This window comes from Pipistrellus hanaki, assembly GCF_964339955.1.
Source record: "Pipistrellus hanaki genome assembly, chromosome: 15".
In the NCBI taxonomy this organism is placed as follows: Eukaryota; Metazoa; Chordata; class Mammalia; order Chiroptera; family Vespertilionidae; genus Pipistrellus; species Pipistrellus hanaki.
The window spans coordinates 5,061,106-5,088,454 of NC_140517.1; the positions used below are offsets into that span (position 1 = coordinate 5,061,106).

Here is a 27,349-nt window from a genome sequence, read left to right on the forward strand (position 1 = left end):
CCCACCCAATCCGGGGGCCCTGCTCGCCAGCCGTGGGCGGCTCAGGCCACCCTCCCCGCCTCCCCCTGCTGCGGGCCCAGCCTATAAAGCCACCCGGCGTGTCCCCACCGACCCTGGCCCCCCTGCCCCTGCCACCCAGAGCCGCCATGGCCGAGCTGCCGGGGTCGGAGACGCCGGGGGACCCCACGCTGAGCAGCGGGCGCTTTACCATCAGCACGCTGCTTGGGGGCGACGAGTCCCCGCCGCCGGCCGCCTACGACAGCACCCACCCCAGCCACCTCACCCACGGCAGCACCCTGTACATGCGCACCTTCGGCTACAACACCATCGACGTGGTGCCGGCCTACGAGCACTATGCCAACAGCGCCCTGCCCGGCCAGCCCCGCAAGGCCCGGCCCACGCTGGCCGACCTGCACTCCTTCCTCAAGGTAAGCATCGCCGCCTCCGAGGGCTGGCCGCCTCCCTGCTGTGTGACCTGGCCCGGGCGCCTCCCCTCTCTGAGCCTCGCTCGGCTCTGCCACCCGTGCCATGAGGATGAGGTGACGGCCGGAGCAGGCCCAAACGGACAGCTGAACGCAGGAGTGGGAAGGTCCGGGGACCTATCATGTGCATGGCCCGGTCCTTGGCAGCCCAGTCACGCAGACGAGGGCTGCCTAGAGAGAGGGGGTGAGCTCCCCGTCCGTGGAAGCATGCAAGCAGAGGTCGCACACACCTGGAAGAGGTGGCGAGAGGAGGGAGGGAAGGTCTGCAGCAGGGAAGAGCCTCGCTGGGTTTGCTGCCTGGGAGGCTGGGCTGTGGCGGGGGAGAGGGTGGAGGGTGGAGGGCAGAGGGTGGGTGCTGCATTGTCCTGGCCCCTGCCTGCCTGCCTCACCGCCGTCTCTGCGCTGCCAGCAGGAAGGCAGCCACCTGCACGCCCTGGCCTTCGACAGCCGGCCCGGCCACGAGATGACGGACGGGCTGGTGGAGGAGGAGGCGGGCGCCGGCAGCGAGAAGAGCCGGGAGGAGCCCGTGCGCTTTGGCTGGGTCAAGGGGGTGATGGTGAGTGGGCTGTGGCCAGGGCGTCCGGGACCCGGGGGGGGGGGCGCCCTGCCCAGCCCCAGCTCTGACCCTCAGGCCTCAGTCCACCCCGCGCCTCCCTTTCCCCATCCGCACAGTGACCTCACATTTTCTCCGGTTTTGAGCTTCCTGACCTCCGTTTACTCCCCACACGGAGACCTGGCCCCGAGGCAGATCTCCTACAGGCTATTTGCTTGTCCTGTGACCTCGGACATGTGACTTAACCCCGTGTCTCCGTCTCTTTACTGGTGAAACAATTAGCATTAAACCTGTTATAATGGATGTGAAGTGTTCGGAGCAATGCCTGCCTGGGAGATAGTAAAAGAAACGGCATTTCCCCCCAAGGGCCACCAGAGGGCAGCACCGAACACACAAATCTACACGTGTTTTCCTCCTTGGCCTCGATGGGAAGGGGGCGGGCTTGCTGTGGTGTAGGGCGCCAGGAAGTCTGCAGACAGCAAAGGGGCACGTGAACTTGGTGTTGGAAGACACGAGGGGACTGTATGGAGGGGGTGGCATGAGATGTAAGAGAAAGCTCTAGTCTTGCTCTGGGAGGCGGTGGGCCTGGGTTCTGACCTGAACTCGGCCACGCTGCCTGCTGGCTGTGCCCCGTTTCTCCATCGGACCCGTGAGCTCCCCCAGAGGCACGTATGGGGATTCTGGATCTCCCTCCCGGACGGACGGTGGAGTCCGCGGAGTGCAGAGCCCCACACCCCAGCCCGTTCAGCAGCTCCGAGCCGATGGAGGGCCCGAGAGCTCTCCCACGTGCCCTGTCCCAACCCAAGACCTGGCCGGGGCAGTGCTGTCCACCGGGAACCTCCGCCTCAGCCGAGGGCTCTGGCCCCGTTTTAAATTTGGAAGCTGAGGTCACAGCAACCCGAGGCCCGGCTTCTGCCTGTATGTGGGGCATTGGCACTGCTAGCACCGGCTCATCGCCCCCCGAATGCCAGAATCTGCAGAACGGCTGGCCCTCGGGGCCATGGCTGGGGCTGCCAGACACAGGATCCTGGGCTTGGAGCGGGGGAGGGTGGTGACGCTGCGGCCCGCCCTCAGGCCCCAATGAGAGGGCAGGGAAGTGGCGGGCAGCCCATGCTCCCTGCCCCACAAGCCCAGGAGGGCATTGAAATGGGTAAAGCAGAGAAAGGACCCCATGTCCCCCAGGCCCAGCTGCCTGATGCGGTGCCATGACTGGGCACGGGGACTTGTGAGCTTGGCCTTGGGGTCTCTCCCTCCCCCCCCCCCCGGCCTCTGACCCCCCTCTCCTCCCAGATCCGCTGCATGCTCAACATCTGGGGTGTGATCCTCTACCTGCGGCTCCCGTGGATCACAGCACAGGCGGGCATCGGTGAGTGCCCTTGGCGGGGAGGGGAAGGTGCCATGAACGTGGGCCGCAGAGCCCTGGGCCCCTGCGGGGACAGAGGGCGGGGCGGGTGGCAGAGGAGCGCAGGACACGGAGTCAGCAGCCCCCGGGCTCTTCTCCTGAGCAAGTCTCTCAACCTCCTGGAGCCAATTTCTACTGCAGAGCCTCCGGGTCAGCAGCTCAGACTCTGCCCAGAGCAGCGTTCAGAGGCCAGCTCTGTGCCATGCTGTGTGACCTTGGACAAGTGTCTTGGCCTCTCTGAGCCTCGGTTTCCTCACCAGTAAAAGGGGGGGTGGTGACTGTCTCTGCCTCACAGACCGATTGTGGGGTCTCTAAGGTGAGCAGCATGGGACTGGGCACCCAGGGGTGCTTGTCGAATGGTAACTCTTGCCTTATTGTTTATTATTAAAGAAGGGTGCCTTCCCTCCCACGCCCAATGATCCTTTACGTGCTGGCTCAGTGGCCTCCTGATGGCAGAGAGCCATTTTCCGGATGAGTGAGCAGAGGCCCAGAGAAGGGAAGTGATTTCAGTGACATGGCCCATCAGTGGGCTGACTCGGGGTTTCTCACGTGGCTCCTTTACCTGGGGAATGCCCCGCCTGAGTGTTGGGGTGACCGCATCCTGCCCCCCCACCCCCGCAGTCCTGACCTGGATCATCATCCTGCTGTCGGTCATGGTGACCTCCATCACCGGCCTCTCCATCTCAGCCATCTCCACCAACGGCAAGGTCAAGTCAGGTGGGGCCTCCCCTCACCCCTTTACTGCCTTTCCCGCCTCCTCCTCTTGTAGGTCCCCCAGTCTTCACCCGGGAGCGGTGTCTGAACCACTCCCCACCCCCCCAACCAACCTGGGGCGCCCGAGGCGGCTCCTTGGGGCTCGGGGGGTGAGGGAGGGGGTGGGGGCAAGCTCTGCACACCCCCGGGGCTGCCGGGGTCAGCTCCCACACCGTGTCCCTGGAGCCCCGGTCCCCACTCCCAGCCTCTGCACTGCCGCCCCGGCCAGCTGACTCCGGGGGGTCGTGGCTCCCGGCTCTGTCCCCGCAGGCGGCACCTACTTCCTCATCTCCCGGAGCCTGGGCCCGGAGCTCGGCGGCTCCATCGGCCTCATCTTCGCCTTCGCCAACGCGGTGGGGGTGGCCATGCACACAGTGGGCTTCGCGGAGACCGTGCGGGACCTGATCCAGGTGAGGCCGGGCCCCACCCCGGGCAGAGGGAGCCCCCGCCTCTCAGGCTCCTTCACCCCACGCGGGCTGGGCCTTCCTTGGCCCAGTTGGCCATCAGGGGCCAAGGCCACGGTCTGAGGGCTGTGGGCGACCGTGGTGATCCCACCCAAGAAAGGCCATCTCCCGGAGTCCCCCTCGGGACTGCGAGCCGCCTTGAGGGGGCCGCTTGCCCAGGCCCTCGGCCGCCGTTCTGGGGGTCTGTGGGCAGGGGTGGGCCGGTGACTTCCTGGGAGAGGTCACCCCGAACGAGGTGCCTCGGTGCAGGGGTCTGGGCCGGTGCCCAGCACACAGCGGCCTGTCCCCTGCCCCAGGAGTATGGCTCGCCCATCGTGGACCCCGTCAACGACATCCGGATCATCGGCGTGGTCACCGTCACCGTGCTGCTGGCCATCTCCCTGGCCGGCATGGAGTGGGAGTCCAAGGTGAGGCCTGGACGTGGAGAGGGGACCTGGGGGTGCCGCATGGGAGTGGTGGGAGCAGGGAGCCAGCCCTGTGCCTAGTTCTGCCCCTCCTCCTCCTCCTCCTCTTTTCCCTCCTCTTCCTCCTCCTCCTCCTCCTCCTCCTCCTCCTCCTCCTCATCCTCCTTCTTCTAATATAAGTTTTTATTGATTTCAGAGAGAGGAAGGGAGAGGAAGAGGAAGAAAGAGTGGGAGAGGGAGAGGGAGAGAGAAACACCAATGATGCGATACGATCATTGATGGGCTGCCTCCTGCAACCCGGGTGTTGCCCTTGACTAGGAATCGGTGGCAGGCCTGGCCGGACCTGGCCCCACCTTCTCTCCTCTCGCCCCCTCGCTCTGACCTCCAGCGACGCTGGCCTCAAGCGGCCCCCGGCCCAGTCCCCGCCGCACTCTGGATTCCTGTTCTCACTCTGGATTCCTGTTCCCGCTCTCTCAGCAAGACCAGAGCCTTGTGAGAGCATCAAGTCCTGGAAGAGAGCCTGCAGCGTGATGATGAATGAGTGTATGAGTGAACGAGTGAATGAATGAGAGAATGAGAGAGAGAGAGAGAAAGAGAGAGAGAGAGACAAAGGGAGAGAGAGAGAGAGACCTTGAGCAGGCTCTTCCCGCTGGGGTGCCCTCAAGAGGGGGGGGGGCAGGCCCTCTGACCTCTGGGTCCTGTGCCCCCAGGCCCAGGTGCTGTTCTTCATGGTCATCATGGTCTCCTTCGCCAACTACCTGGTGGGGACGCTGATCCCCCCGTCCGAGGAGAAGGCCTCCCGGGGCTTCTTCAGCTACCGGGGTACGTGAGGGGGCCCCGCCCACGGGCACGGGGACAGGCTGCCCAGCCGGCCGGCCTGTTCTGTGGGCCCCGGGAGGGCAGGATCCCGGCTCCCCGGCCAGGAGCTGCCGCGGGCATGCCCCCCCTTCCCGGCCGGGCCCAGGAGGGGGGGAGCCCTGACTCAGGTCCCGCTCTCCCAGGGGACATCTTTGTCCAGAACTTGGTGCCCGACTGGCGGGGCCCGGACGGCAGCTTCTTCGGGATGTTCTCCATCTTCTTCCCCTCGGCCACCGGCATCCTGGCGGGGGCCAACATCTCCGGGGACCTCAAGGTGAGCAGCACACCCCCCTCCCCCTTCCTGGCCCTGCCCTCCAGGGTCTCCCCCGGGCCCTGAGCTTGGCACCCGGGGCAGACCTTCTACACGCCGGTCCAGCCCAACACAACTCAGGCCAAGCCAACGCCACGCCCTCTGCTCAGTTCTCAGGGTGTCGGTTGGCATCAGTGACCCTCGAGGCCTTGAGGGCCACCCCCAAAATGGGCTGCGTCCTCCTCCGCTCCCGGGAGTCAGCCTCAGGGGAAGACGGACCCAGTGCTTCTCCGTGTTGCCCTGTCCCTCCCCCTCGCCTTTGCCCCTGCCCTCCGGGACTCCCTACCCTTGTTTCTTTACCTCGCAGAGTCTGTTCCTCTTTCATTTTTTTCAAAACAATATATTTTTTTTTATTGATTTCTGAGAGAAACGGAAAGGGAGAGATACAAACATCAATGATGAGAGAGATGCATCAATTGGTTGCCTCCTGCACGCCCCCCACTGACCAGGGCCAGAGATTGAGCCGGTAACTGAGGTGCGTGCCCTTGACCAGAATCGAACCCAGGATCCTTCAGTCCACAGGCCGACGTTCTCTCCGCTGAGCCAAACCAGCTAGGGCCAGTCTGCTCTTCTTTCAAATAACATCTCCATCCTTACCTCTGTCCCAGCGCCGCCGTCAGCACACGGTCCTAGAGCAGTGGTCGGCAAACTGTGGCTCCCAAGCCAAGCTTTGCCGCTCTGCTGACTAATGAGTTTGCCGACCACTGGCCTAGACTCTCGATTCCAATAATTGCAGGCTGTTGTTGTTCCTTGTGATTAAGCCCCTATCCCAGTGGTCGGCAAACTCATTAGTCAACAGAGCGGCAAACTGGGGCTCACGAGCCGCATGTGGCTCGAGAGCCGCAGTTTGCCCACCACTGTCTTAGAGTAATGCTCTCAGGGCCTTATTGTCTTGGGAGGACTGAAGCCCACAGCTGTGTCTCTGTCCGGCTAACAGTCAGACTCATACAAGGCGCTCAGTGCATGTGTGTTGAGCGATGAGTGGGGAAATGTAGTGAATGAGAGGTGTGAGCAGGTATTTCTTGTTTCCTGTTTCCTGCCGGTGCCTGTGGCTACAGCCGAACATAAAACGGACTGGCCTGGAGCTGGCCAGTGTTTCCATCCCCGCTTTGGGCTCCCGGGCCCTGGGAGAGGTCTCAGCCCTGTGACCTTGGCAGTGGCCTGTCCTGTAAGCCCCCAATCGCAAAGTCCCTTCTCCTCTGGGCCCCATCCCGAGCCTCAGACAAGAGCCGGGGCTGGGGTCGCTGATGCCGCTCTGCCTCCCTCCCAGGACCCTGCCATCGCCATTCCCAAGGGGACACTCATGGCCATTTTCTGGACCACCATCTCCTACCTGGCCATCTCGGCCACCATCGGTAAGGAGCGGCCAGAGCGCTGGGGAGACGGGGGTCCCAGCAGTGGGGTTCAGATCTCTATCAGGGAGAGCTGGGCTGGGAGGACTTTGCAACCCCAAGAAGTAGAGGCATAGACCTTATTTTTATTTTATTTTAAAAATATTTTTTTTATTGATTTCAGAGAGGAAGGGAGGGGGAGAGAGAGACATCCATCAGCTGCCTCCTGCACACCCCTTACTGGGGATGTGCCCCAACCAAGGTACATGCCCTTGACCGGAATCGAACCCGGGACCCTTCAGTCCACAGGCTGACGCTCTGTCCACTGAGCCACACTGATTCGGGCTATTATTATTATTATTATTATTATTACATCGTCCTATCACATCGGCAGCACCCCCCTCTCTGCAGAGTGGCCAGCGTGTTGGGGGTGGGATGGAGGAGAGCAGAGGGAAGGGAGCAGCCCTCCCCAGGCCCTCCTCCCTCCTCAGGCTCCTGCGTGGTCCGTGACGCCTCCGGGAGCCTGAATGACACGGTGACCCCGGGCCTGGGCGGCTGCGAGGGGCTGGCCTGCGGCTACGGCTGGAACTTCACCGAGTGCGCCCAGCAGCAGAGCTGCCACTACGGCCTCATCAACTACTACCAGGTGCCCCGCCGGCCGGGGGGCCACCCCCCTGGACAGACATGGTTTGGGGGGGCTGGGCCCAGGCATGGGGGGAAGAAGTTTGGGCTCAGTCCCCGCCCGGGTGGCCACTGGGACCCCGGGGGAGGGCTGTGGACTCCGATGGAGGTGTCAGGACCCAGCCCTCGTGAGAAGAGGCGGCCGGGGTGCCCCAGGTGGGGGCTCTGTGCCCGTCCCCCCACCAGGCCTGCCCTGAACCCCGTGTCCCCGCAGACGATGAGCATGGTCTCCGGCTTCGCACCCCTGATCACGGCCGGCATCTTCGGGGCCACCCTGTCCTCCGCCCTGGCCTGCCTGGTCTCGGCCGCCAAGGTCTTCCAGGTGAGCGGGAGGAGGAGGCTGGTCGGTGCCCTGCGGCCCAGGAGCAGGGTCCCCGGGGGATGCACAGAGGCCGGGCGGGGACAGGTGACAGGCCTCTGGACTGGAGTGAAGGTTCCACCGAGCCAGCTCTGCAGGAAGCAGTGCCCTCCTGTGGGGGTTGCGTTTCCCGCCCCCAAACTCCCCCCTGTGCAGCCTGGCACCCTGTCTGCCATTCCTGCCATCTCACCGCATGCCACCCACCCTCTCATCTCCCCTGTTCGCTGTCTTCCTGGGGAGCGGGGAGGGCAGGGTGGGGCCACCCCTTTAACAGAAGCCAGGTCCGGAGGGAGCAGGCAGCCTGGGTCCCGGCGGCTGCAGGGGGGAGGCGGGGAGAGGAGGGAAGGAGGGGTCCCGGCCGGCCGCAGGCTGAGGCGTGCCCTGTGCCCGCAGTGCCTGTGCGAGGACCAGCTGTACCCCCTGATCGGCTTCTTCGGCAAGGGCTACGGCAAGAACAAGGAGCCGGTCCGCGGCTACCTGCTGGCCTACGCCATCGCCGTGGCCTTCATCATCATTGGTGAGCGGCCGCCAGGGGCCCGCGGGCCACGGGGCTCGGCTCCTGTCCCTGCTGCTCATCCATGTGCGCCGCACCCTACCGTGTGAGAAACATGGGTGCATTGGCTGTGCCCTGAGGGGTCCCCCCGCAGCCCACCCTGATTGGGATCTGATGCCCTCTGATCTGGGGGGTCTGAGAGGACCTCGGACGGGACCTCAGAGGCTCTGGGGCGGGGCTCCTGCGGTCACTCAGGGGGGTCCTATGCGGACGGGGTGCTTGTCTTGTTTGGGGGTCCCTGGAAGCAGGCCCCGGGACAAGCATTCCCAGGGGTGCCCGGGGAGGGGGGGGCAGGTCTTGAGCAGCTTCCGCTGTTAGGGGGACGGTGATACGGTCTCAGGATTTCAGATCGAATGTATTTCTTACCGTAATCTGTGGTCCCACAGCCACGGTGGCAGCCCCTGTCCCCGGTCGCCCCATCTCAGGGTGGGGTCCACGCTCACGTCGCTCTCCATCTCCTTAAAAGCCGGCATTTGACAGTTTACAGGACATGGGCCCTCTGAGCTTCACGGAAGGCCGGGCCCATTGCACAGACGAGAAGGCGGAGGCTGGCTGAGCCTCGGAGGCTGTCTGGGGTGCCCCACACGGGGAGGGTGGTGCCAGCTGGCTCCTTGGGCAGAGCTGCTCACAGGCTGACCTCTCTCTCCCCCCACACCCTCCCCCGGGTCCCTGAAGCCGAGCTCAACACCATCGCCCCCATCATCTCCAACTTCTTCCTGTGCTCCTACGCCCTCATCAACTTCAGCTGCTTCCACGCCTCCATCACCAACTCGCCCGGTGAGCAGCCCCCTCCCTCTGGCGGGGCCCCACTGGGGCTCAGGGGGTGAAGCGGGGGAGGGGGTGACGGGAGGCATGGACACCGGTGGGCAGACCCAGGCCCCCTCTCAAACCCAAACCAACGAAAGGCACCATTTATTTATTTATTTATTTATTTATTTATTTATTTATTTAAATATATTTTTATTGATTTCAGAGAGGAAGGGAGGGGGAGAGAGAGATAGAAATATCCATGATGAGAGAGCATCAGTGATCGGCTGCCTCCTGCACACCCCCTACGGGGGATCGAGCCCAAAACCTGGGCATGTGCCCTTGACTGGAATCGAACCTGGGACCCTCGGCTGTCGCTCGTACCCCTGGGTGGGCTGCAGTGTGGAGCCTCCCCTCGGCTCGGCCCACCCACGGGAGCCGTGCGGTTGCTGACGCCGATGTCTGGTGGCCGTCGGTGGCCGGAGCTGGCTCCTCCTCCTCCGTGTCGCCTGTTGAGGGGCCAGAACACCAGCCAAGAAGGGCGTGGGGAGCCGAAACCGGTGTGGCTCAGTGGATAGAGCATCGGCCTGCTGACTGAGGGGTCCCGGGTTCGATTCCGGTCAAGGGCGTGTACCTGGGTTGGGGGCACATCCCTCATGGGTAAGGTGACCAGACGTCCTGCTTTTGGCGGGACAGTCCCACTTTTGGCCAATGTGTCCCGCGTCCCGCGGCATTTTTAAAAAAGTCCCGATTTTTGGAAAATTAGCCAAAAGCGGGATGTCTGGTCACCTTACTAATGAGAAGTGTGCAGGTGGCAGCTGATCGGTGTTTCTCTCTCATCAATGTTTCCAGCTCTCTACCCTTCTCCCTTCCTCTCTGTAGAAAATCAATAAGATATATTTTTTTAAAAAGAAGGTGTGGGGTCCTCCAGGGCCCCCCAGGCTCAGCCCCAGGAGGCCGGGTGGGAGGGTGGGCACAGGCTGGGACCCCGGCTCTGGGCCCTGCTGGCATTGCCACCCAGGCCTGCCCTGCAGCATCAAGTGCGCCCCCTGACCCGCGTGCCCCCCAGGATGGCGGCCCTCCTTCCGGTACTACAGCAAGTGGGCGGCGCTGTTCGGGGCGGTCATCTCCGTGGTCATCATGTTCCTGCTCACCTGGTGGGCGGCCCTCATCGCCATCGGCGTGGTCCTCTTCCTGCTGCTCTACGTCATCTACAAGAAGCCAGGTGCCCGTGGGGCTGCCAGGGCCCAGGGTGCCCCCACTCCTGCCCCGAGGCCACCCACAGGGCATCCGGCCCTCAGCCCCGCCAACGGCCCTGCCCCGGGCTCCCGGCTCCCATGGCGGGGGGAGGGGGGGGGCTATGGGACCGTGCCCGCTGGGAGCCCACACCTCGCTTCTATCCCTCCCCTGGGCACCCAGGACCCCGCGGGCCTGGCCCGTCCTCCTGAGGGGCCCCCTGGTGTACACGCTAGGCCCGTGGCCGTGTGCAGGGGTGGCAGTGTGCAGGCAGGGATGCTGGGGTGACAGCCACCGGGGGAGGGGGGGGGAGCAGGGCTCCTGGAAAACCTAGAATTCTACCTCTGAGCGAGGCCTTCAGGCCGTGCCAAGGTCTGTTTGTCAAGGGAGGGCACCGTTGGGCAGAGTTTAGTACCCTGATGGATAACAGGCAGCCGTATGGTGTGTGCCAAAGTTAAGAACAGGTGCCAGGCAGCCCTGCTCCCCTGGGTGCTGGGTCCTAAAGAATGCCCTCCCCCCCGTGTCTGCCTCTCCCCGTGGTTCTGATCTCACACCCTCCCCCCAGAGGTGAACTGGGGCTCCTCCGTGCAGGCCGGCTCCTACAACATGGCCCTGAGCTACTCCGTGGGCCTCAACGAGGTGGAGGAGCACATCAAGAACTACCGGTGAGCAGGCGGGCGCCCAGGACCCGCCACGTGCCCTGTGTGCTGCCGGGGGCAGACGCAGGGGGGCACAGCCCCCGCCAGAGAGGAGCAGAGTGCCCCCCTGGGGTCAGGGGCGGGGCTGACATCGCCGACCAAGGGGACCAGCGAGAGGGTGGCCTTCTGAACCTCAGAAGCTGCTCTGAGGGCTCCGTCAGGGCGACGGGCGGGGAATGTCCACACAGGATCAGAGAGGCTGACGGACCAGCCTCTTCAAAGCTGGGTCCCTCTCAGGGTCGAGCATCCTGCCCCCAGAGCCCTGTCCCCGCCTCCTTCCTGCCAGATCATCATGCTATCATCATGCCAATGATCGGTTCTATTTATGTTGATTCGCTGCACAAGTGCCCTACACCACCCCACACAGCGTCTGGGGCCTGTGGAATGACTAACCCCATTCACGGACGAAAATGTGAGGCACAGAGAGGTTAGGTAACTGGCCCCAGGTCACACAGCGGAACGGCCAATTTTATCTGAGTCTGGTAGCGGCCCTTGACCATGACCCTGGGCTGCCTCTGGACTCAGAGGCTGAGCTACCCACTCAGGGGGTGACCCAGGGAGCTGGTACCTGACAGGCCTCCCCTCTCCATCTTTTTTATTTTTATTTTATTTTTAATCCTCACTCAAGGATATGTGCTTATTTAAAAATATATATATTATTGATTTTCTTACAGAGAGGAAGGGAGAGAGATAGAGAGTTAGAAACATCGATCAGCTGCCTCCTGCACACCTCCTACGGGGGATGTGCCTGCAACCAAGGCACATGCCCTTGACAGGAATTGGACCTGGGACCCTTCAGTCCGCAGGCCGATGCTCTATCCACTGAGCCACACGGGTTAGGGCCCCTCTCGGTCTTTGTCCTCCCACCGCCATGCTGGGCTGGCAGGAGCACAGGGGGGTAGTCACAGGGCGGTTTGCCAAGTGGAGGGTTTGGTAGCCGAGCAGGAAGGACAGAGGAGACCAGGGTGGCGGCCACCACGCGATCTGTCATAGCCCGGGAGGTGAGGCCGGTGTGCGGGGGCCCCCCAGAGGCCACACGGTGGCTCTGTCTGGTGGCTCATCCCTTTCCCCTCCCCCTCCTCAGCCCCCAGTGCCTGGTGCTCACGGGGCCCCCCAACTTCCGCCCGGCCCTGGTGGACTTCGTGGGCACCTTCACGCGGAACCTCAGCCTGATGGTGTGCGGCCACGTGCTCATCGTGAGTGCCCCCTGGAGGCGGGCTGGGGGGGCTGTGCTCCTCCGGGGGCCTGGGGCGAGGTGTCCACCCCGGGACACCCCCTCCCCCCCTCTTTCCCTCCCCCACATCCCGCCCAGCGGGCAGCCTCCGGGGCAGGACAGGGGCTGAGTCTCAGGCCAGGGGCAAGGGCAGTTCCTGATGTCACCCCCCCATCCCCCTCCCCCGCCAGGGACCCCGCAAACAGAGGATGCCCGAGCTCCGGGCCATCGCCAACGGGCACACCAAGTGGCTGAACAAGAGGAGGATCAAGGCCTTCTACTCGGACGTCATCGCCGAGGACCTGCGCAGCGGGGTGCAGGTCCTCATGCAGGTGCGCGGGCGCGGGGTGACCGGGGGGCCGGGCATCCCGGGGGCGGGCTGGAGACCCCGTGGCTGCAACGGGAACCCCAACTTCCTTGCCCTGGGACCCTCTTGAGTATGTGTGTGTGTTTTGTTTTGTTTGTTTTTTTAAACATTTTATTGATTTTTTTATAGAGAGAAAGGGAAAGGGATAGAGAATTAGAAACATCAATGAGAGAGATTCATCCATCAGCTGCCTCCTGCACACCCCCTAACGCATGGGTCCTCAAACTTTTTAAAGTGGGGGCCAGATCACGGTCCCTCAGAGAGCTGGAGGGCCGGACTATATGAACTACTAATTCCTACTGTAACACCTCGGCTGCGCTCACTGCCCAAAAAACCTGGCGGGCAGGATCAGACTCCTCTGCGGGCCGCATGTGGCCCGCAGGCCGTAGTTTGAAGACCCCTGCAACGGGTTGTGCCCGCAACCAAGGTACATTGAGTCCACAGGCCGACGCTCTATCCACTGAGTCAAACTGGTCAGAGCTCCCTTTCATAGTTTTAAAGATTTCTCAAAATTAAAAAACAAAACAAAACAGAAACAAATACACATAGGATCTCCTTTTGGGGTTATGCCACCAAATTATACACTTTAAAATTATTAATTTTATTATCTGAATTTCACCTTGAAATGTTATATAATATTTTAAACATTAAATAAAAAGCAGGGAACCATCCTAACCAGTTTGGCTCAGTGGATAGAGCATCGGCCTGGGGACTGAAGGTTCCCAGGTTTGATTCCGATCAAGGGCATGTACCTTGGTTGCGGGCACATACCCAGTGGGGAGTGTGCAGGAGGCAGCTGATCGATGTTTCTCTCTCATCAATATTTCTAGCTCTCTATCCCTCTCTCCCCTTCTCTCTGTAAAAAGTAAAAACAAAAAGCAAAAAACAAACCAGGGAACTATCGAAGACGCATGGATTAGATAGCCCAGGAGTATGCCAAGCTTGGCATCCTAGGTCAGGTCCCTTATGACGAGGAATAATTCGGGGGAGAAGCGGGCGCGGGGATAACCCAGAACAAAGGGGGCGGTCCGGGCGCCAGCCAGGCGTGGACAGGCCGCCGGATGGCCCTGGCGGTCGCTCTGCCTTCTCAGGGTGAGTCCAGGCGGACGGGACCCTGGACATGGGGTGTATTTCCTGGCCCTTGGCCACGTGGTGGAGAGAGCAGCCGGGCCCAGAGCCCCACCCTAGTCACGGCCCAGGGCCCCGGGGGCGTGCGGCCTGACCCCCCCGCCTCGTCCGTCCCTCCCTCCTGCCGCAGGCCGTGGGTCTGGGGAGGATGAGGCCCAACATCCTGGTGGTCGGGTTCAAGACCAACTGGCAGTCGGCTCACCCGGCCGCGGTGGAGGACTACATCGGCATCCTGCAGTGAGTGCGGCCGGGGGCGCGGGCCAGGGCCTGTCCCTTTGGGCCGTGGGGTTTCTGGGCCTCGGGAAGTGGGGGTTCAAAGCTGAGAAGGGGTTCAGCCGGTATCACAGAGAGCAAAGCGGCCTGGGCGTGGGCTCCGGGGGCAGTGGGGATGTGGCCAGCTGGAGACCATCTCCTGGCTCCGGTCCGTTGTGCCCAGGAAGAAGCATGGCCGGCGTGGCCAGCTCTCCCAGTTCTAGGGAGAAGCTGGAGCTGTGGGTGCTCAGGGGAAGCCTTGTGCCCGCCTGGGAGCAGCTTGAGGAACGTGAGATGGCACCTGGGATTGGCGGTGAAGCCAGGCCTCTGGAGGCGGCAGCCTGGGGAATGGATGGGGTGGGGGTGGGTTAACGCCCACCCTTCCTCTCTGAGCTCTGCTGTGCAGGGCTCGGGAAGTGCCGTCTGAGGGGCTTTTCGGCACCGACGGGGTGCCGAGAGGCGGTGTGCGGCCCTGGGCAGCCTGAGCCCAGGTCTGCCGAGAGCCGGCTGCAGCCTCTGAGCTGGGCCCTCAGCTGCCTCTCAGGGTGACAGCGGGAGGGGGGACACCTGCTCTCCGCTCCCCCAGAGTCCAACCCCTGGGAGGTCCCTGTCCCAGAGACCAGCAGTCAGAGGGGCCCAGGGCGGGCGGGGCTCAGCCTGTGAGATCAGCCCTAATGGGGGTTCTGGGGCCGTGTCCACCTGCACTGAGTGTCCATGATCCATATGGACAAGCCCTTCTTTCGTGTGTGAGCGTGGTGGGGGACTCCCCCAAACTCGGCTTTGTGGCTGTGAAATGAGGTAATACCCATCCCACCAACACACACCTCTGTTGCCAGAACCCCTGGGGATTATTCAAACGTATCAGGAGGACAGGGCGTGGCTCGAAGCCTGCTCTGACTCGGTTTCCCCCCGAGCACAGGGTCCCCCTGAGCACAGTGCACGCACCGCAGAGCAGAGGGTCCCGGGGACCCTCCAGGCTGCCCGCACATTGCACAGATGGGGAGACTGAGGCCCAGAGAGGAGAAGGGGATGGTGGGAGGCCGGCCAGCTCCAGGCCTCTGGGTTTTGGGGGGGCCGGGGACCCGGGGCCGCAGGAGCCTAACCCCACCCCCTCTCTTCCCAGCGACGCCTTTGACTTCAACTATGGCGTGTGCGTCCTGAGGATGCGCGAGGGGCTCAACATCTCCGAGGTGATGCAGGCCCACAGTGAGTGCACCCGCCGAACACCAGAACAGCGCCTCGGAAAATTCTAGAACCCAATTTTTTTTTAAGTGGTGGTGGGAAGAACGGGGAACGTGAGTTAGGAAAGAAGGCCACAGACTCCTAGGACGTCGCTTTTCACGGTCCCTTCGAGCTGATCGGGTTTGCAAACGGAGACACCACGGAGGCCCAGAGAGGGGGCGGGGTCCGTTCAAGGTCCCGCTTCCCGCTGGGGGCAGCCAGGCCTCGGAGCTGCCTGGGCCCGGTCAGCGCTCAGTGACCCGGTGGGCTAGGAAGGACCTGGTGGAGGGGACCCCGGCAGAGGGGAAGGCCCAGGTGGACACCAGAACAGGAAAACACACACGAGGGCGTGGACACTGGACGTGTTGGTCTCCAAGGCGATGGCTGGGCACGGAGTAGGGACATGCTTAGCGGTTAGAGTCACGTATGGATGTGCAGACTCTGAGTTCATGGGAAAGAAAGGACATGCATGAACACAAATGGAGGCCAAGCAGCCTCTCTGATGGGGGGCGGGGGTGTCTTCTGCTGAGCAGGGGCCCTGCGGGGAGGCGCTCCCGGGTCTGGGGCCCCCCACAGGACTGCGGGGCGGGGGGCCTGTCTGAGGGACAGAGCCAGCCGGTGGGGCTGGAGCGGGAAGAGTCAGGTCGCATCCGTGGGAGGTGGGGGTCAGGACTTGCTTCCTTGCCAAAGGGGAGGACAAACAGGGCGTCCAGGCGAGGACAGTGGGGAACAAGCCGCCGTCCCTCTCTTACAGTTAACCCCGTGTTCGACCCGGCCGAGGACGGCAAGGACGCCAGCGCCGGCAGGGCCCGGCCGTCTGTCTCCGGCACACGTCAGTCCCGCCCGCTCAGGCTCAGGGTCCTCCCCACTCAGGTGGCAGCTGGGGGGGGGGGGGTCTGCAGGGGAGCTTGGTCAAGGGCGGGGGCCCTGAGATCCCTGGGGTCGGGTAACTGAGGGGGTGGGGTGGCTTGGGTGATATTGATGACTGCAGACCTGTCTGAGCGTCTGGGCACTGTGGGAACCCACCCAGCAGGCCCTGGGGCCTGTGTCCCGCCCCTGAAGGCTCTCTGGGCATGCTCAGATGTCAGGGAGGGGCAGGGTTCTCCCTCAGTCTCCCCCCCACTCCCACCCCACATTCTGGGAGGCAGGGGAGCCCCAGTGCAGGAGCTGGGCATCCTTGGGCATCTGGAAGGGGCCATGGGGTGCTCTGAGTCACCCCTCCCAGCACGCCCTCAGCGTGCACAGCCCCGGGACAGCCAGTGCACCGCCCAGGGCAGCCGGCGGCGGCAGGCAGACATGGTGTGCGTGAGCCGCCCGGTGACCGCCCTCCGCTCCCCTCAGTGGACCCCGAGGCCCTGGTGCGGGAGGAGCAGGCCAGCACCATCTTCCAGTCGGAGCAGGGCAAGAAGACCATCGACATCTACTGGCTGTTCGACGACGGAGGTGCGCACACACACTCACACTCACACACACACTCACACCCACACACACTCACACACACCACACACATACACACCCACATACACACCACACATACACACTCACATACATACACACACACACTCTCAAACTTCACACGCACACTCACACTTTCTCTCTCTCTCTCACACACACACACACATATACACACACACCACACTCACACACACACACACACTCACACACACCACTCACACACATGCACACACACACACACACACACACACACACACACGTGTTCTCCCTGGCGGTCTTCCCTCCACAGCCCTCTGTCTTGGCCTGCCCTGTGTGCCGCCCGGTTTACTCAGCATGCCCATTATACAGATGGGCAAACTGAGGCCTGGAGATGGGAATTGGTGAGAACCCAGAGAGAGCTCCGCCCTGAGAGCATTTTTCCCTCTTGCTTCCCGGGACCCTCCCTGCCAGGCCTCACCCTCCTCATCCCCTACCTCCTGGGCCGCAAGAAGAGATGGAGCAAATGCCGGATCCGAGTGTTCGTGGGCGGCCAGATCAACAGGATGGACCAGGAGAGGAAGGCGTGAGTGGGGAGCTGACTCTGCGGACGGGCTCTCTGCTCGGGGACCCATGCTTACCTCCTACCGGAGTCAGAGGAGGTGGGCGGGGGGGCTGGCGGGGGGCTTGGCGGGCGCCGGCATCCAGGGAGAACTGGTGACACTGGGTTTTATTGGTCACATCTTTGATCAAATTAAAATGGGAGGTGTGCCAGCTGGTCACAGGTACTGCTCAATTGCTTTTCCCTGTCACTCGTCATCAGCTGGCCTGCCTTATCAGAATTCATTCATCGCCTGCCCCCCCCCCCCCGCCCCCTGCTCAGGTTAGAATGTAAACTCCATGAGGATTAAAAAAAAAATTAAATTTAAAAAATTTTAAAAACAGGATTTGTGTTGTTTTGCTCATCGCTGTGTTCTCAGCGGGCAAGCAATACAAATGTGTGGAATGAATAGATACATTAAAAAATATTTCTATATTAAAAAAAAAAATCTGCATCTTGCCCAGGCGTGGCTCAGCGGTTGAGCGGCAGCCTATGAACCAGGAGGTCACCGTTCGATTCCCGGTCAGGGCACACGCTAGGGTCGCCGGCTCCATCCCCAGTGTGGGGTGTGCAGGAGGCAGCCGACCGAGGATTCTCTCTCATCATGGATGTTTCTCATTCTCTCCCTCTCCCTTCCTCTCTGAAAGCAGTAAAAAGAAATATATATATATATATATATATATATATATATATATATATATATATATATATATATATATATATTTTTTTTTTTTTTTTTTTTTTAAATCTCCATCTTCCAGGATCATTTCTCTTCTGAGCAAGTTCCGACTGGGATTCCAGGAAGTTCACATCCTCCCGGACATCAACCAGAAGCCGCGGGCTGAGCAGTGAGTCCTCTGGGGGCTGGGCGTGGGGGGTGGGGGGTGGGGGGAGTCCAGGCAGAAGGGCCGTCTGATGCCCTGCGGCCCCTCCACAATCGCCCCTTTCTCTCCCGTGAGCATGGGCAGGGGCGCTGTCTCCCCGCTAGAGGGGTTTGCAGGTGTTTATTTTCCGGTTTGCCTCCTTCCTTCTCTTACTGGAGCTCTGGTCTCTGCCAGAGGCTCACCTGGCGGAGGCCACCGGGGCGAGGCCCCGAAAGCTGCCGCTGGCGCTTTTCTGAGCCAGTGGGGTTTTTGTTTTGTTTTTCTATCTTTTATTGATTTTTTATTTTTGTATTGATTTTTTTAGAGAGAGGAAGAGAGAGGGATAGAGAGTTAGAAACATCGATGAGAGAAAAACATCGATCAGCTGCCTCTTGCACACCCCCCACTGGGGATGTGCCCGCAACCAAGGTACATGCCCTTGACCGGAATCGAACCTGGGACCTTTCAGTCCACAGGCCGACGCTCTCTATCCACTGAGCCACACCGGTTAGGGCTTTTGTTTTTTTTTTTGTGTGTTTGTTTTTTGTTACTTCTCACCCGAGGCTATTTTCCCATTGATTTTTAGAGAGAGTGGAAGAGAGAGGGAAAGAGAGAGAACTATCGAAGTGAGAGAAACACACGGATCGGTTGCCTCTAGCAGGTGCCTGACCAGGGCCCGGGGGCGAAGGGCCCTGTGAGCTCCTCCTGGTGCGTGGAGAGCAGGCCTCTCACCCGGTCCCCCTGCCGCCCGCCCTGTCCCAGCACCAAGCGCTTCGAGGACATGGTGGCACCCTTCCGCCTCAACGACGGCTTCAAGGACGAGGCCACGGTGGCCGAGCTGCGGCGGGACTGCCCCTGGAAGATCTCGGACGAGGAGATGAACAAGAACCGGGTCAAGGTGGGGAGGGGTGCGGAGGGAGGAGGGCCTCGCGGGGGGAGCGGGGGCAGGTGTTCTCCCGGGTCGGGACCCTGGGCCCGGGCCTCCTGAGCCTCCTTAACGCCCTCCCCGCGCCCAGTCCCTGCGGCAGGTGCGGCTGAACGAGATCCTGCTGGATTACTCCCGGGACGCAGCCCTCGTGGTCATGTGAGTAGCGGAGGGGGGCCTGGCGCCAAGCGTGGCGGCTGGGAGGGGGCCCTGCTGGGACCTGGAGGGCCGTGTCTGCCCGCAGTCTCACCCGAGTGCCCTGAAACAGAAGTCTTCACTTCACAGGGCGGAGTCTTTCTTTTCTTTTTTAAAGCTTTTATTGAGCCACTGCTAGCAAAAAAAAAAAAAAAAAGAAAGAAAAAAGAAAGCAGAAGCCCGGCTGGCATGACTCAGTGTTGAGCGTTGACCTATGAACCAGGAGGTCCCGGTTCAATTCCCGGTCAGGGCACAGGCCCGGGTTGTGGGGCTCCATCCCCAGGGTGGGGCGTGCAGGAGGCAGCCGATCACTGATTCTCTCTCATCGTTGATATTCCGGCCTCTCCCACCCTCTCCCTTCCTCTCTGAAATCAATAAAAATATACTTTAAAAAATAAGGAAGGAGGGAAGGAAGAAAGGGAGAAAGAACCAGGTACTGGAAAGGAAGGAAGGAGAAAGGATGGGAGGGAGGGATGAAGGGAAGGAAGGCTGGAGGGAGGGAGGGAGAGAGGACCAGGTCCTGGGGCAGGGAGTCTAAACCCCGAGGCTGTGTCTGGTAAAAAGCCAGCATGCCCGCTCCTGGAGTTGAGTGTCTTATGCACCAAATAGAGGGACGAGCTCTGGGCGGCTCTGACGGCAGCAAGGTGGCCACGGGGTCCTCAGAAACACGTGTCCGCGCCTGAGGGCTGGCCGTGGGCAGAGGCGGGGGCGTCCACGTGTGAATAAGCAGAGGCTCTGGCATTGGCGGCGCCTGGCCGCTCCCCCTTTTAGGTAAAGGTGGACCTGCCACCTGGCAGGCAGCGGACGTTCACACACTCACTCTCACACACACACATACACACACACACACATACAGACACACACGCATGCACACACACAGACACACACAGAGAGACACTCACATACACATACACACATACAGACACACACACACACACAGACACACACGCATGCATACACACAGACACACACAGAGAGACACTTACATACACACACACATACAGACACACACTCACGCACACACACACACAGAGACACACAGAGAGACACACACAGACACACACGTGCGCGCACACACACGCGAACACGTGCACGAACACACATGCATATGTACGCACAAACACGCACACACATGCACACACATGCACAGGCACACGCGCGCGCGCATGCACACACACATGCATACACACACGCAGGGTGTGCCGGCTCCTGCTGGTTTTGCCCGGCAGTTGTTAACTGACCCACCCGCCCCTCGTACCTCCCCCTCCCCCTCTGGCCTGCCGTCCTGTACTTTGGGGCGGCTCGTGGCTCAGGACGGGCCGTGCCAGCTGGCCTGGCCACAGGCTACCCTGCCCCCGGCCTCCCTGCCGCCCCCACCACTGCTCTTCCCTGCCCCACCGCCTCTTCCTGCCAAACTCCTCTTGGCAAAGGGACCCGGGTCATTCGAGGGGAATCGATCCCTGCCTGTTTGGGAATCACCCAGCCCTCCTGGCCGTCGGCCACCCCCAACTGGAGTCAGCGCCAAGTCTGGGCCGCGGGAGCCGAGGCCGCCCCAGCCCACTGCCCGGGCTCCGAGCCGGCCGGCCCTCGGCTGCCGTGGCCGCTGCCCGTGGCCAGTAACGCGCCGCCTCCGGAGGGCACTGGCCTGGGTTGAGTGGGAGGTGACAGTGGCACAGAGAGGGTCTCACGGTGGCCTTACTCTCTCGGAGGAAGACGTGGCCAGCGATGACCCCCAACCCCCACCCCCAGCCGTGCTCAGAGGCTATGCTAGTCTTCCTTGCATTTCCCGGGGCGGCCCCCTGGGACTCCCGCAGGCCAGCCCGCAGCCTGCAGAACCTGTTTTCCCACCTGAAGCCAGGCTCACGGGCTCTGAGGGTGAGGCCTGATGCAAAATGACAACGTGGGGGCCCTCTGCTCAGAACCGACCCGGAGGCTCAGGATGGTGTCAGCGGCGTGAAACCCAGCGTGAGCCCCTCTGAAGCACAGGCTGTGCAAAGGGGCAGTCTGCAGGCCCGGGCGCTGGCTTGCCTCGCACCTCCAGGGGCTCTGAGGGAGATGGATGTTTTTGTACAAAGAAGATGCTTCCTTTAACGAGGACAGTGCTGGGTTTATGGCCAAGCCGGGGGGTCCCCAGAGAATGTCCCCAGGGCAGGGTTGGTCTGGGTCCATGGTTGGCAAACTCATCAGTCCACAGAGCCACATATCAATAGCACAACGATGGACATTTCTTTGGAGAGCCACATTTTTTAAACTTAAACTTCTTCTAACGTCACTTCTTCAACATAGACTCGCCCAGGCCATGGTATTTTGTGGAAGAGCCACACTCCAGGGGCTGAAGAGCCACATGTGGCTCGAGAGCCGCCGTTTGCCGACCACGGGCCTAGTTGGAGCCTTAGTGCAAGGCGGTGGGACTGGCTTCGTGCTGGGACAGCTCCCCGGAGTCTCCTTGGGTGCGGTAGCTGGCGGGTGCCCGCTGGGGTGCGTGGGCGTGCCCCCCCTCCCCCGGACTGCCACCCCTGTTCAGAGAAGCAGGCTTGTGCTTGTCTCTGCCACCGGCCCCCTGTGTGGCCCAGCGCACACAGCCCTCCTTCTCTGAGCCTCAGTGTCCCCGATTTTAGAAAGGACTGACACGGAATGACCTCCAAGGTTCTCTTCCACACGGGCCTGTGATGGTTTTAGGCTAATTTGCCACCGGCTGGCACCGCTGCCCTCCTACGCCTCCCTCTCCTGCCAGGCCTCGCGGGGAAAGCCACGCCCTGCCCGCCAGCCTTGGTGGGATTGGCCGGTACAAACAACACGGAGTCCAGTGGCCTTAGAGCGGCCGCCTGCACACAGCGTCCCTCCCCATGGCCGTCGGGGGCCGGGCCAGCTCCTCCGGGCCAGCACGCAGCTGCACTTTTTGCATCACTGATCTCCATCCGGACTGCCGCCCCACTTTCCGGGGCCTGGGGAATGGCCAGTTCCTCCATTCCTTCCAGAAGTCCGCATTCCCCAGAAATTCCGAGGAAACAGAAGTCCCGCCAAGCCCCAGGAACACGATAATCCCGTTTCCCAGTGTCCTCAGACCCAGGGCGCCGTGCTCCAGAGCGGGGCCGAGGCCGAATCTGGTGGTTGGCTGCCTCCAGGTCAGCCGTTTATCTGATTGTGGCTGCGTCTCAGTTCCGCTTACCCTGCGCCGAACCAGCTGTAACCAGCCCAGCAAGCTCTGCCCGGATCCACAACCTCATCTCCGGGCAAATTTGGGGGTCTAGGCCCTTCTTTTTTCCTATAAAGACTCCCTCCTCAAAGCCAAACAGTGATCATCAAAATCACAAGCAGCACGCAATGATTGAGCCTGTCAGACACTCGCGGTAGTGGGCCTGATTAATTTTCAAAACTCTGTGGGGCGGCTCTATTTTAACCCCCCGCCACACACAGGCTCAGTACCTTGAGTGTCTGACAGGCTCAATCACACGCACACACGTGCACACACACAGACACATGCACAGAAACACACAGAGGGACACACACAGGCACATGCACACACACCCAGACACACACACATACAGGCACAGAGACACACACACTCAGACACACACACATACAGGCACAGAGACACACACTCAGACACACACACACACACACACACATGCACACACACACACACACACACACACGATCGCACACACTTTGGAAATGAGGACGTTGAGCCTCAGAGAAGTTGAGCAGCTCGCCCGGGGGCCTCACAGCTGTGCTGGGGGTTGGGCTTTGAGCTGGGACAGGGCTCTGACGCAAACTCATCGGTTTTGCATGTACGTTAGCTCCGAGGAGGCCTTTCTTTGTGGCTAAGAGACGCAGTTCTGATTCTGAACAGAAAGTCCCTGCCCTGGAATGGCTTTTCCCTAAAGATTAGTAGCTTATCGTGCCCACCCCCTGTGAGCCGTACTAGCCTGTCTGGGACTGGCGCCGGCCCCCCAGGAGTGAGAGGGGGTCCCCGCCCTGAGACGCAGCCACCGGCCCCTCGTTGTCTCTGAAGTTAGTGCCTGAAAGTGATATGATCACCCCCAGAGGGCATTTTCGGCCTTTGGCATAACGTGAATCAGGAAGTTCGGTTTCAATATGCCCACTTCCCTCTCCCCGGAGAGTCACCGGTCACAGACTCACCCCCACCAACTTGACTAAATGTCCTTGTGCCCCCTGCCTTCCCCAGTCCTTCGACCTTGCTTTTTAAAAGAGGGTAGTGTCCAAAATGAAGCTTTATTTTTTATTTTTTTTATTGATTTCAGAGAGGAAGGGAGAGAGAGAGAGAGAGAGGGTGTGTGTGTGTGTGTGTGTGTGTGTGTGTGTGAGAGAGAGAGAGAGAGAGAGAGAGAGAGATAAACATCATTGATGAGAGATAATCATTAACGATGAGAGACAATCATTGGCAGGCCTCCTCCTGCACACCCCACACCGGGGATCGGCCTGCACCCCGGGCCTGTGCCCTGACCGGGAGTCGAACGGGGACCTCCTGGTTTATAGGTCGATGCTCAACCCCTGAGCCACGCCAGCCAGGCCCAGGTGAAGCCTTTGAGGGTGGAATTTTAAATTAGGGGCAGCTGTGCAGGGGCCTCGGTTCCCTTCCCAGCGGAAGTGGGGGGTGCAGGGAGCAGGGACAGCTGGGGTGGGCCGTCCCAGGACCCTGGATCAAGTCCCAGCTGCGCCTCTCACCAGCCTGGACCGGAACAACAAGCGATGAGGACAGCTGCTGGAGGGATGGACGCTGGCGAGGTGCCCTCCGTGGCCGGTCTTCCTCGGGGCTCACAGACGCCCCGGAGGGAGCTGTGTGTGTCCTCGCTCGAGGGCAGAGAGCGCGGCTCGGACAGCCAGCCGTCTGTGAAAGCCACAGGCTGAGGGCGTGACAACGCCCCGGTGCAGAAGGCTTCTCTGAGGCCGGCGTCACGCAGCCCTGTCCCTTCCGCCCAGTGTCCCCGGCTTTGGGCCCTGCTTCCTCCCCCCGGGTTGTTTTGAGGTTCAGCTGAAACAAAACCTGCAGGTGTGCAGCCCCATGTGAGGTGCCGGGGCCCCACTTCCTGTCACCCGGCCGGTTCTGTGAGCCTCTGGCCTCTCCCAGCGCGGAGGGCAGGGCAGCTGCGGCATCGGGATGCCTTGTGGGAATCTCAGGACGGGAGAGAAGTCCCCGCCAGAAACAGCCATGAGACTAGGGCTCTCCAGCCTCCCGGGCAGGGGGTTATCTGCACAGCATTGCGATTTGGACCTGGGACCCTCCCGGGGCGAGGGCGGAGACCCGCTCCCGGGGCCTCACCTATGGGGCAGGATAAGGACACGTGTGTGAAGGTGCCACACACGTGGGTGTGTGCCTGGAGAGGCAAGGCTGGTCTGACAGGAGTGGCCTGAGGGGTGGGATCACCCACTAGACATCCCAACTGACCAGACCATGGTCTAGGCACAGGAGAAAGGCCAGTGAATAGGACAGACCCGCCTGCTCATGAGAGAACATCCATTCTAGTGTGGAGAGACCATGAATGAATGACTGAATGAATGAATGAAGGGTTTTGAGAGTGTGAAGTGCTGTGGAGACAATGACCCAGGGTGATGTGATAGAGGTGGGAGGTCTGCTCTGGAGGGGGGCGGGGGAATGGGGGGCTACGAGGGAAGCAGGTGCACTTGAGCCAGGATCTCAATTCAAAGGAGCCAACCAGAGAAAGAGCTGGGAGCACTGCCTGCCGGGTGGAGAGAGCAGCAGGTGCAAAGGCCCTGGGGCAGGAGAAGCTTGCCACATTTCCTGGGGCGATAAGAAAGCCACTGTGCTCGAGGGCTGGGGCGAGGCTGAGGGTGGGAGGGGGTAAGATCCGGGAGGCTGGTGGGGACCGGACGATGGTGCCTTACAGGCTGTGGCTTCACTCAGAAATGCCCCCGGCCGGAAGTATGCTTAGAGTCCTGCTTCTAGGGCAGTGACAGGTCCCTCTGGGGGTGGCTGGGGAGAAGGGTTGGAAGGGGTCACTGCGCAGAGTTGCCGCTCACAAAGCCTGCCTCCGCCCTGCCCTCAGCACCCTGCCCATCGGGAGGAAGGGGAAGTGCCCGAGCTCCCTGTACATGGCCTGGCTGGAGACGCTGTCCCAGGACCTCCGCCCGCCCGTCATCCTGATCCGAGGGAACCAGGAGAACGTGCTCACCTTCTACTGCCAGTGACTCCCGGTGTGGCCACGCCTGCCCCGGCTGAGGGTGCCCGGCCGCCCACCTCGCCACGGACGAGGCCCCCCGTGCTCCGCCCACCCGAGGATCTGACCGAAGACGCTGCGGGTTTCCCAGCTTTGCCGGACCCCACTCCCCTCGGACCCGGCCTCCGGCTTTGCTTTCGGGGCTGGAGGAGGAGCCTCGGAAGCTGGGGGGGCGGAGATTTCTCTGGCGGATCCATCGTCCTGTTAAGTCCTTTTGATTTTGATGACAGCGAATTAAGATTCCATGTTTGATTCATAGACAAGTCTGAGTCAGTGTGTTGGCTGTTTGTGCAGACACTTCCATGCGTGCCTCCTCCAGGGTCAGGAGAAGGGGGACCCCCCCTCCCCATACACACACAGGAGCCCGAGGGATGCAGGGCTGCTGGAATCTCCATACTAATGCGAATTTCTTTTCTTTCTTTCTTTTTTTTTTTTTTTAAATATATCTTATTGATTTTTTACAGAGCGGAAGGGAGAGGGATAGAGTTAGAAACATTGATGAGAGAGAAACATCAATCAGCTGCCTCCCGTACACCCACCACTGGGGATGTGCCCGCAACCAAGGTACATGCCCTTGACCGGAATCGAACCTGGGACCCCTCAGTCCGCAGGCCGGCGCGCTATCCACTGAGCCAAACCGGTTTCGGCCTAATGCGAATATCTTTAACTGCCTCTCACCCCCTGAGCTTTCCGTAACCACGTGTCCTCGGTGTTTTGCCTGCCTCTCTGGGAGAGCAGGGGCTTTCAAACGGCTAAGGGCTGCAGCCCACCGGGAGGAATGTATTTTACGCCAAGCCTCGGGTAGTTTGCACACTTTATCCGCACTCAGGCGACACACGGATACGTGCTGCTCTCATTCTTCTTCTCCTCTGACTGGAGGCTGCCGTCCACGCATGAGTGTGGCACCCACTGATGGGGGCGGACCCCGGTTTGAGAAACAGCGCAGACCTTCCTCTGTGCCCTGAGGTTTTCCGACAAAAGCTGATATGAGAGAGGTTAGGAGGGCCTCACTGCCCTTCCCGCCCTCACCCCCCAGGGGAGAAAGGAGAACTAACCAATAACGCTGGAGGAGGCGTATTAGAGGGGGAGGGCACGTATCCAGGGAGGGGAGGGATTTAGGGAGTCTGGTGCCAGGATGTCAGCTTTTAGATTTGGTCTGGGATGGAGGATAGAGGGTTGGTTAGGGATGGAGGTATTTGGGGTGGGGGGGGTCAGGAGTGGAGAAGCAGAGCTGGGGGGGGGGTGCATGATTGGACAAAGGATCAGAAAGGTGCCTGTGTGGCCCAAGATCGGGGGAGAGGGTGGGAGGAGGAGCCACTGGGAAGAGGTGGCGCCGTGCATTGTGGGTGGTGGTAGAATGGGGGTCGGAGTTGAGAACCTGGGGAGGATGGGCCTTGCTCGTGGGAAGGTGTTGGGTTCCCCGGATGGAACACCCCGGGAATGCTTGCACCAACCCAGCTCGGATGCAGGAGCAGAAGGAAGGTGAGGAGACTCCAGTGCTGGTGGGTGAGGCTCCCACAAGGCGTCTCCATTCTGGGCGAACGTGTGCAGCGTGGAGCGAGCTGTTGGTGGACGCGCCTGGCTGGGCCTTTTCCAGGAGACGGGGGTGAGGGGGCGGGGATGAGGGGGGGGGGGTGGCAGAGGAACGAAGTGTCTGAAAGATGAAATAGAGAAGGCCGGAGACCGGGATGCCAGGACACAGGCTTTATTGAAGAGAAGAGTACCACTGCCGGCTGCTTCCAGAGAGAGAGAGAGAGAGAGAGAGAGAGAGAGAGAGAGAGAGAGAGAGAGAGAGGAGGGCACAGAAGAGAGCTAGGGCCGGGGTACAAACACTTTTTTAAAAAAATATATATATTTTTTTTTTTATTGATTTTGTACAGAAAGGAAGGGAGAGAGCTAGAGAGCTAGAAACATTGATGAGAGAGAGAGTCATCGATCAGCTGCCTCCTGCACACCCCCCACTGGGGATGTGCCCGCAACCAAGGTACATGCCCTTGACCGGAATCGAACCTGGGTCCCTTCAGTCCCCAAGCCGACACTCTATCCATTGAGCCAAACCGGTTTCGGCGGTACAAGCACTTTTAAGGTAAGGTGACCAGATGTCCTGAATTTGAACAATTTGT

The 27,349-nt window shown here is 61.1% G+C and overlaps 1 protein-coding gene across 1 annotated transcript; it reads left to right on the top strand.

Moving 5' to 3' along the window:
• The first annotated feature begins 1,480 nt into the window (after nucleotides 1–1,480).
• SLC12A3 (solute carrier family 12 member 3) lies at nucleotides 1,481–25,693 on the top strand. The gene is made up of 25 exons (XM_084861224.1): nucleotides 1,481–1,580; nucleotides 2,326–2,401; nucleotides 3,059–3,154; nucleotides 3,461–3,600; nucleotides 3,951–4,061; nucleotides 4,769–4,880; nucleotides 5,060–5,190; nucleotides 6,497–6,581; nucleotides 7,049–7,203; nucleotides 7,453–7,560; nucleotides 7,990–8,113; nucleotides 8,825–8,926; nucleotides 9,966–10,121; nucleotides 10,698–10,797; nucleotides 11,915–12,026; nucleotides 12,235–12,375; nucleotides 13,669–13,775; nucleotides 14,914–14,996; nucleotides 15,766–15,843; nucleotides 16,353–16,454; nucleotides 16,917–17,028; nucleotides 17,805–17,891; nucleotides 18,669–18,804; nucleotides 18,923–18,990; nucleotides 25,056–25,693. Exons 2-25 carry the CDS (start codon nucleotides 2,335–2,337, stop codon nucleotides 25,195–25,197), a joined length of 2,655 nt encoding a protein of 884 aa, XP_084717350.1. The 5' UTR covers nucleotides 1,481–1,580; nucleotides 2,326–2,334; the 3' UTR covers nucleotides 25,198–25,693.
• Nucleotides 25,694–27,349: the final 1,656 nt, after the last annotated feature.

Excerpts from the sequence above, each read along its gene's own strand:
- SLC12A3 (XM_084861224.1), top strand. The coding sequence starts at position 2,335 with ATGCTCAACATCTGGGGTGTGATCCTCTACCTGCGGCTCCCGTGGATC. Across the intron at positions 10,798-11,914 it reads GAGCACATCAAGAACTACCG|CCCCCAGTGCCTGGTGCTCA; the intron begins GTGAGCAGGCGG and ends CCCCCTCCTCAG. Across the intron at positions 15,844-16,352 it reads GCCGTCTGTCTCCGGCACAC|TGGACCCCGAGGCCCTGGTG; the intron begins GTCAGTCCCGCC and ends CGCTCCCCTCAG.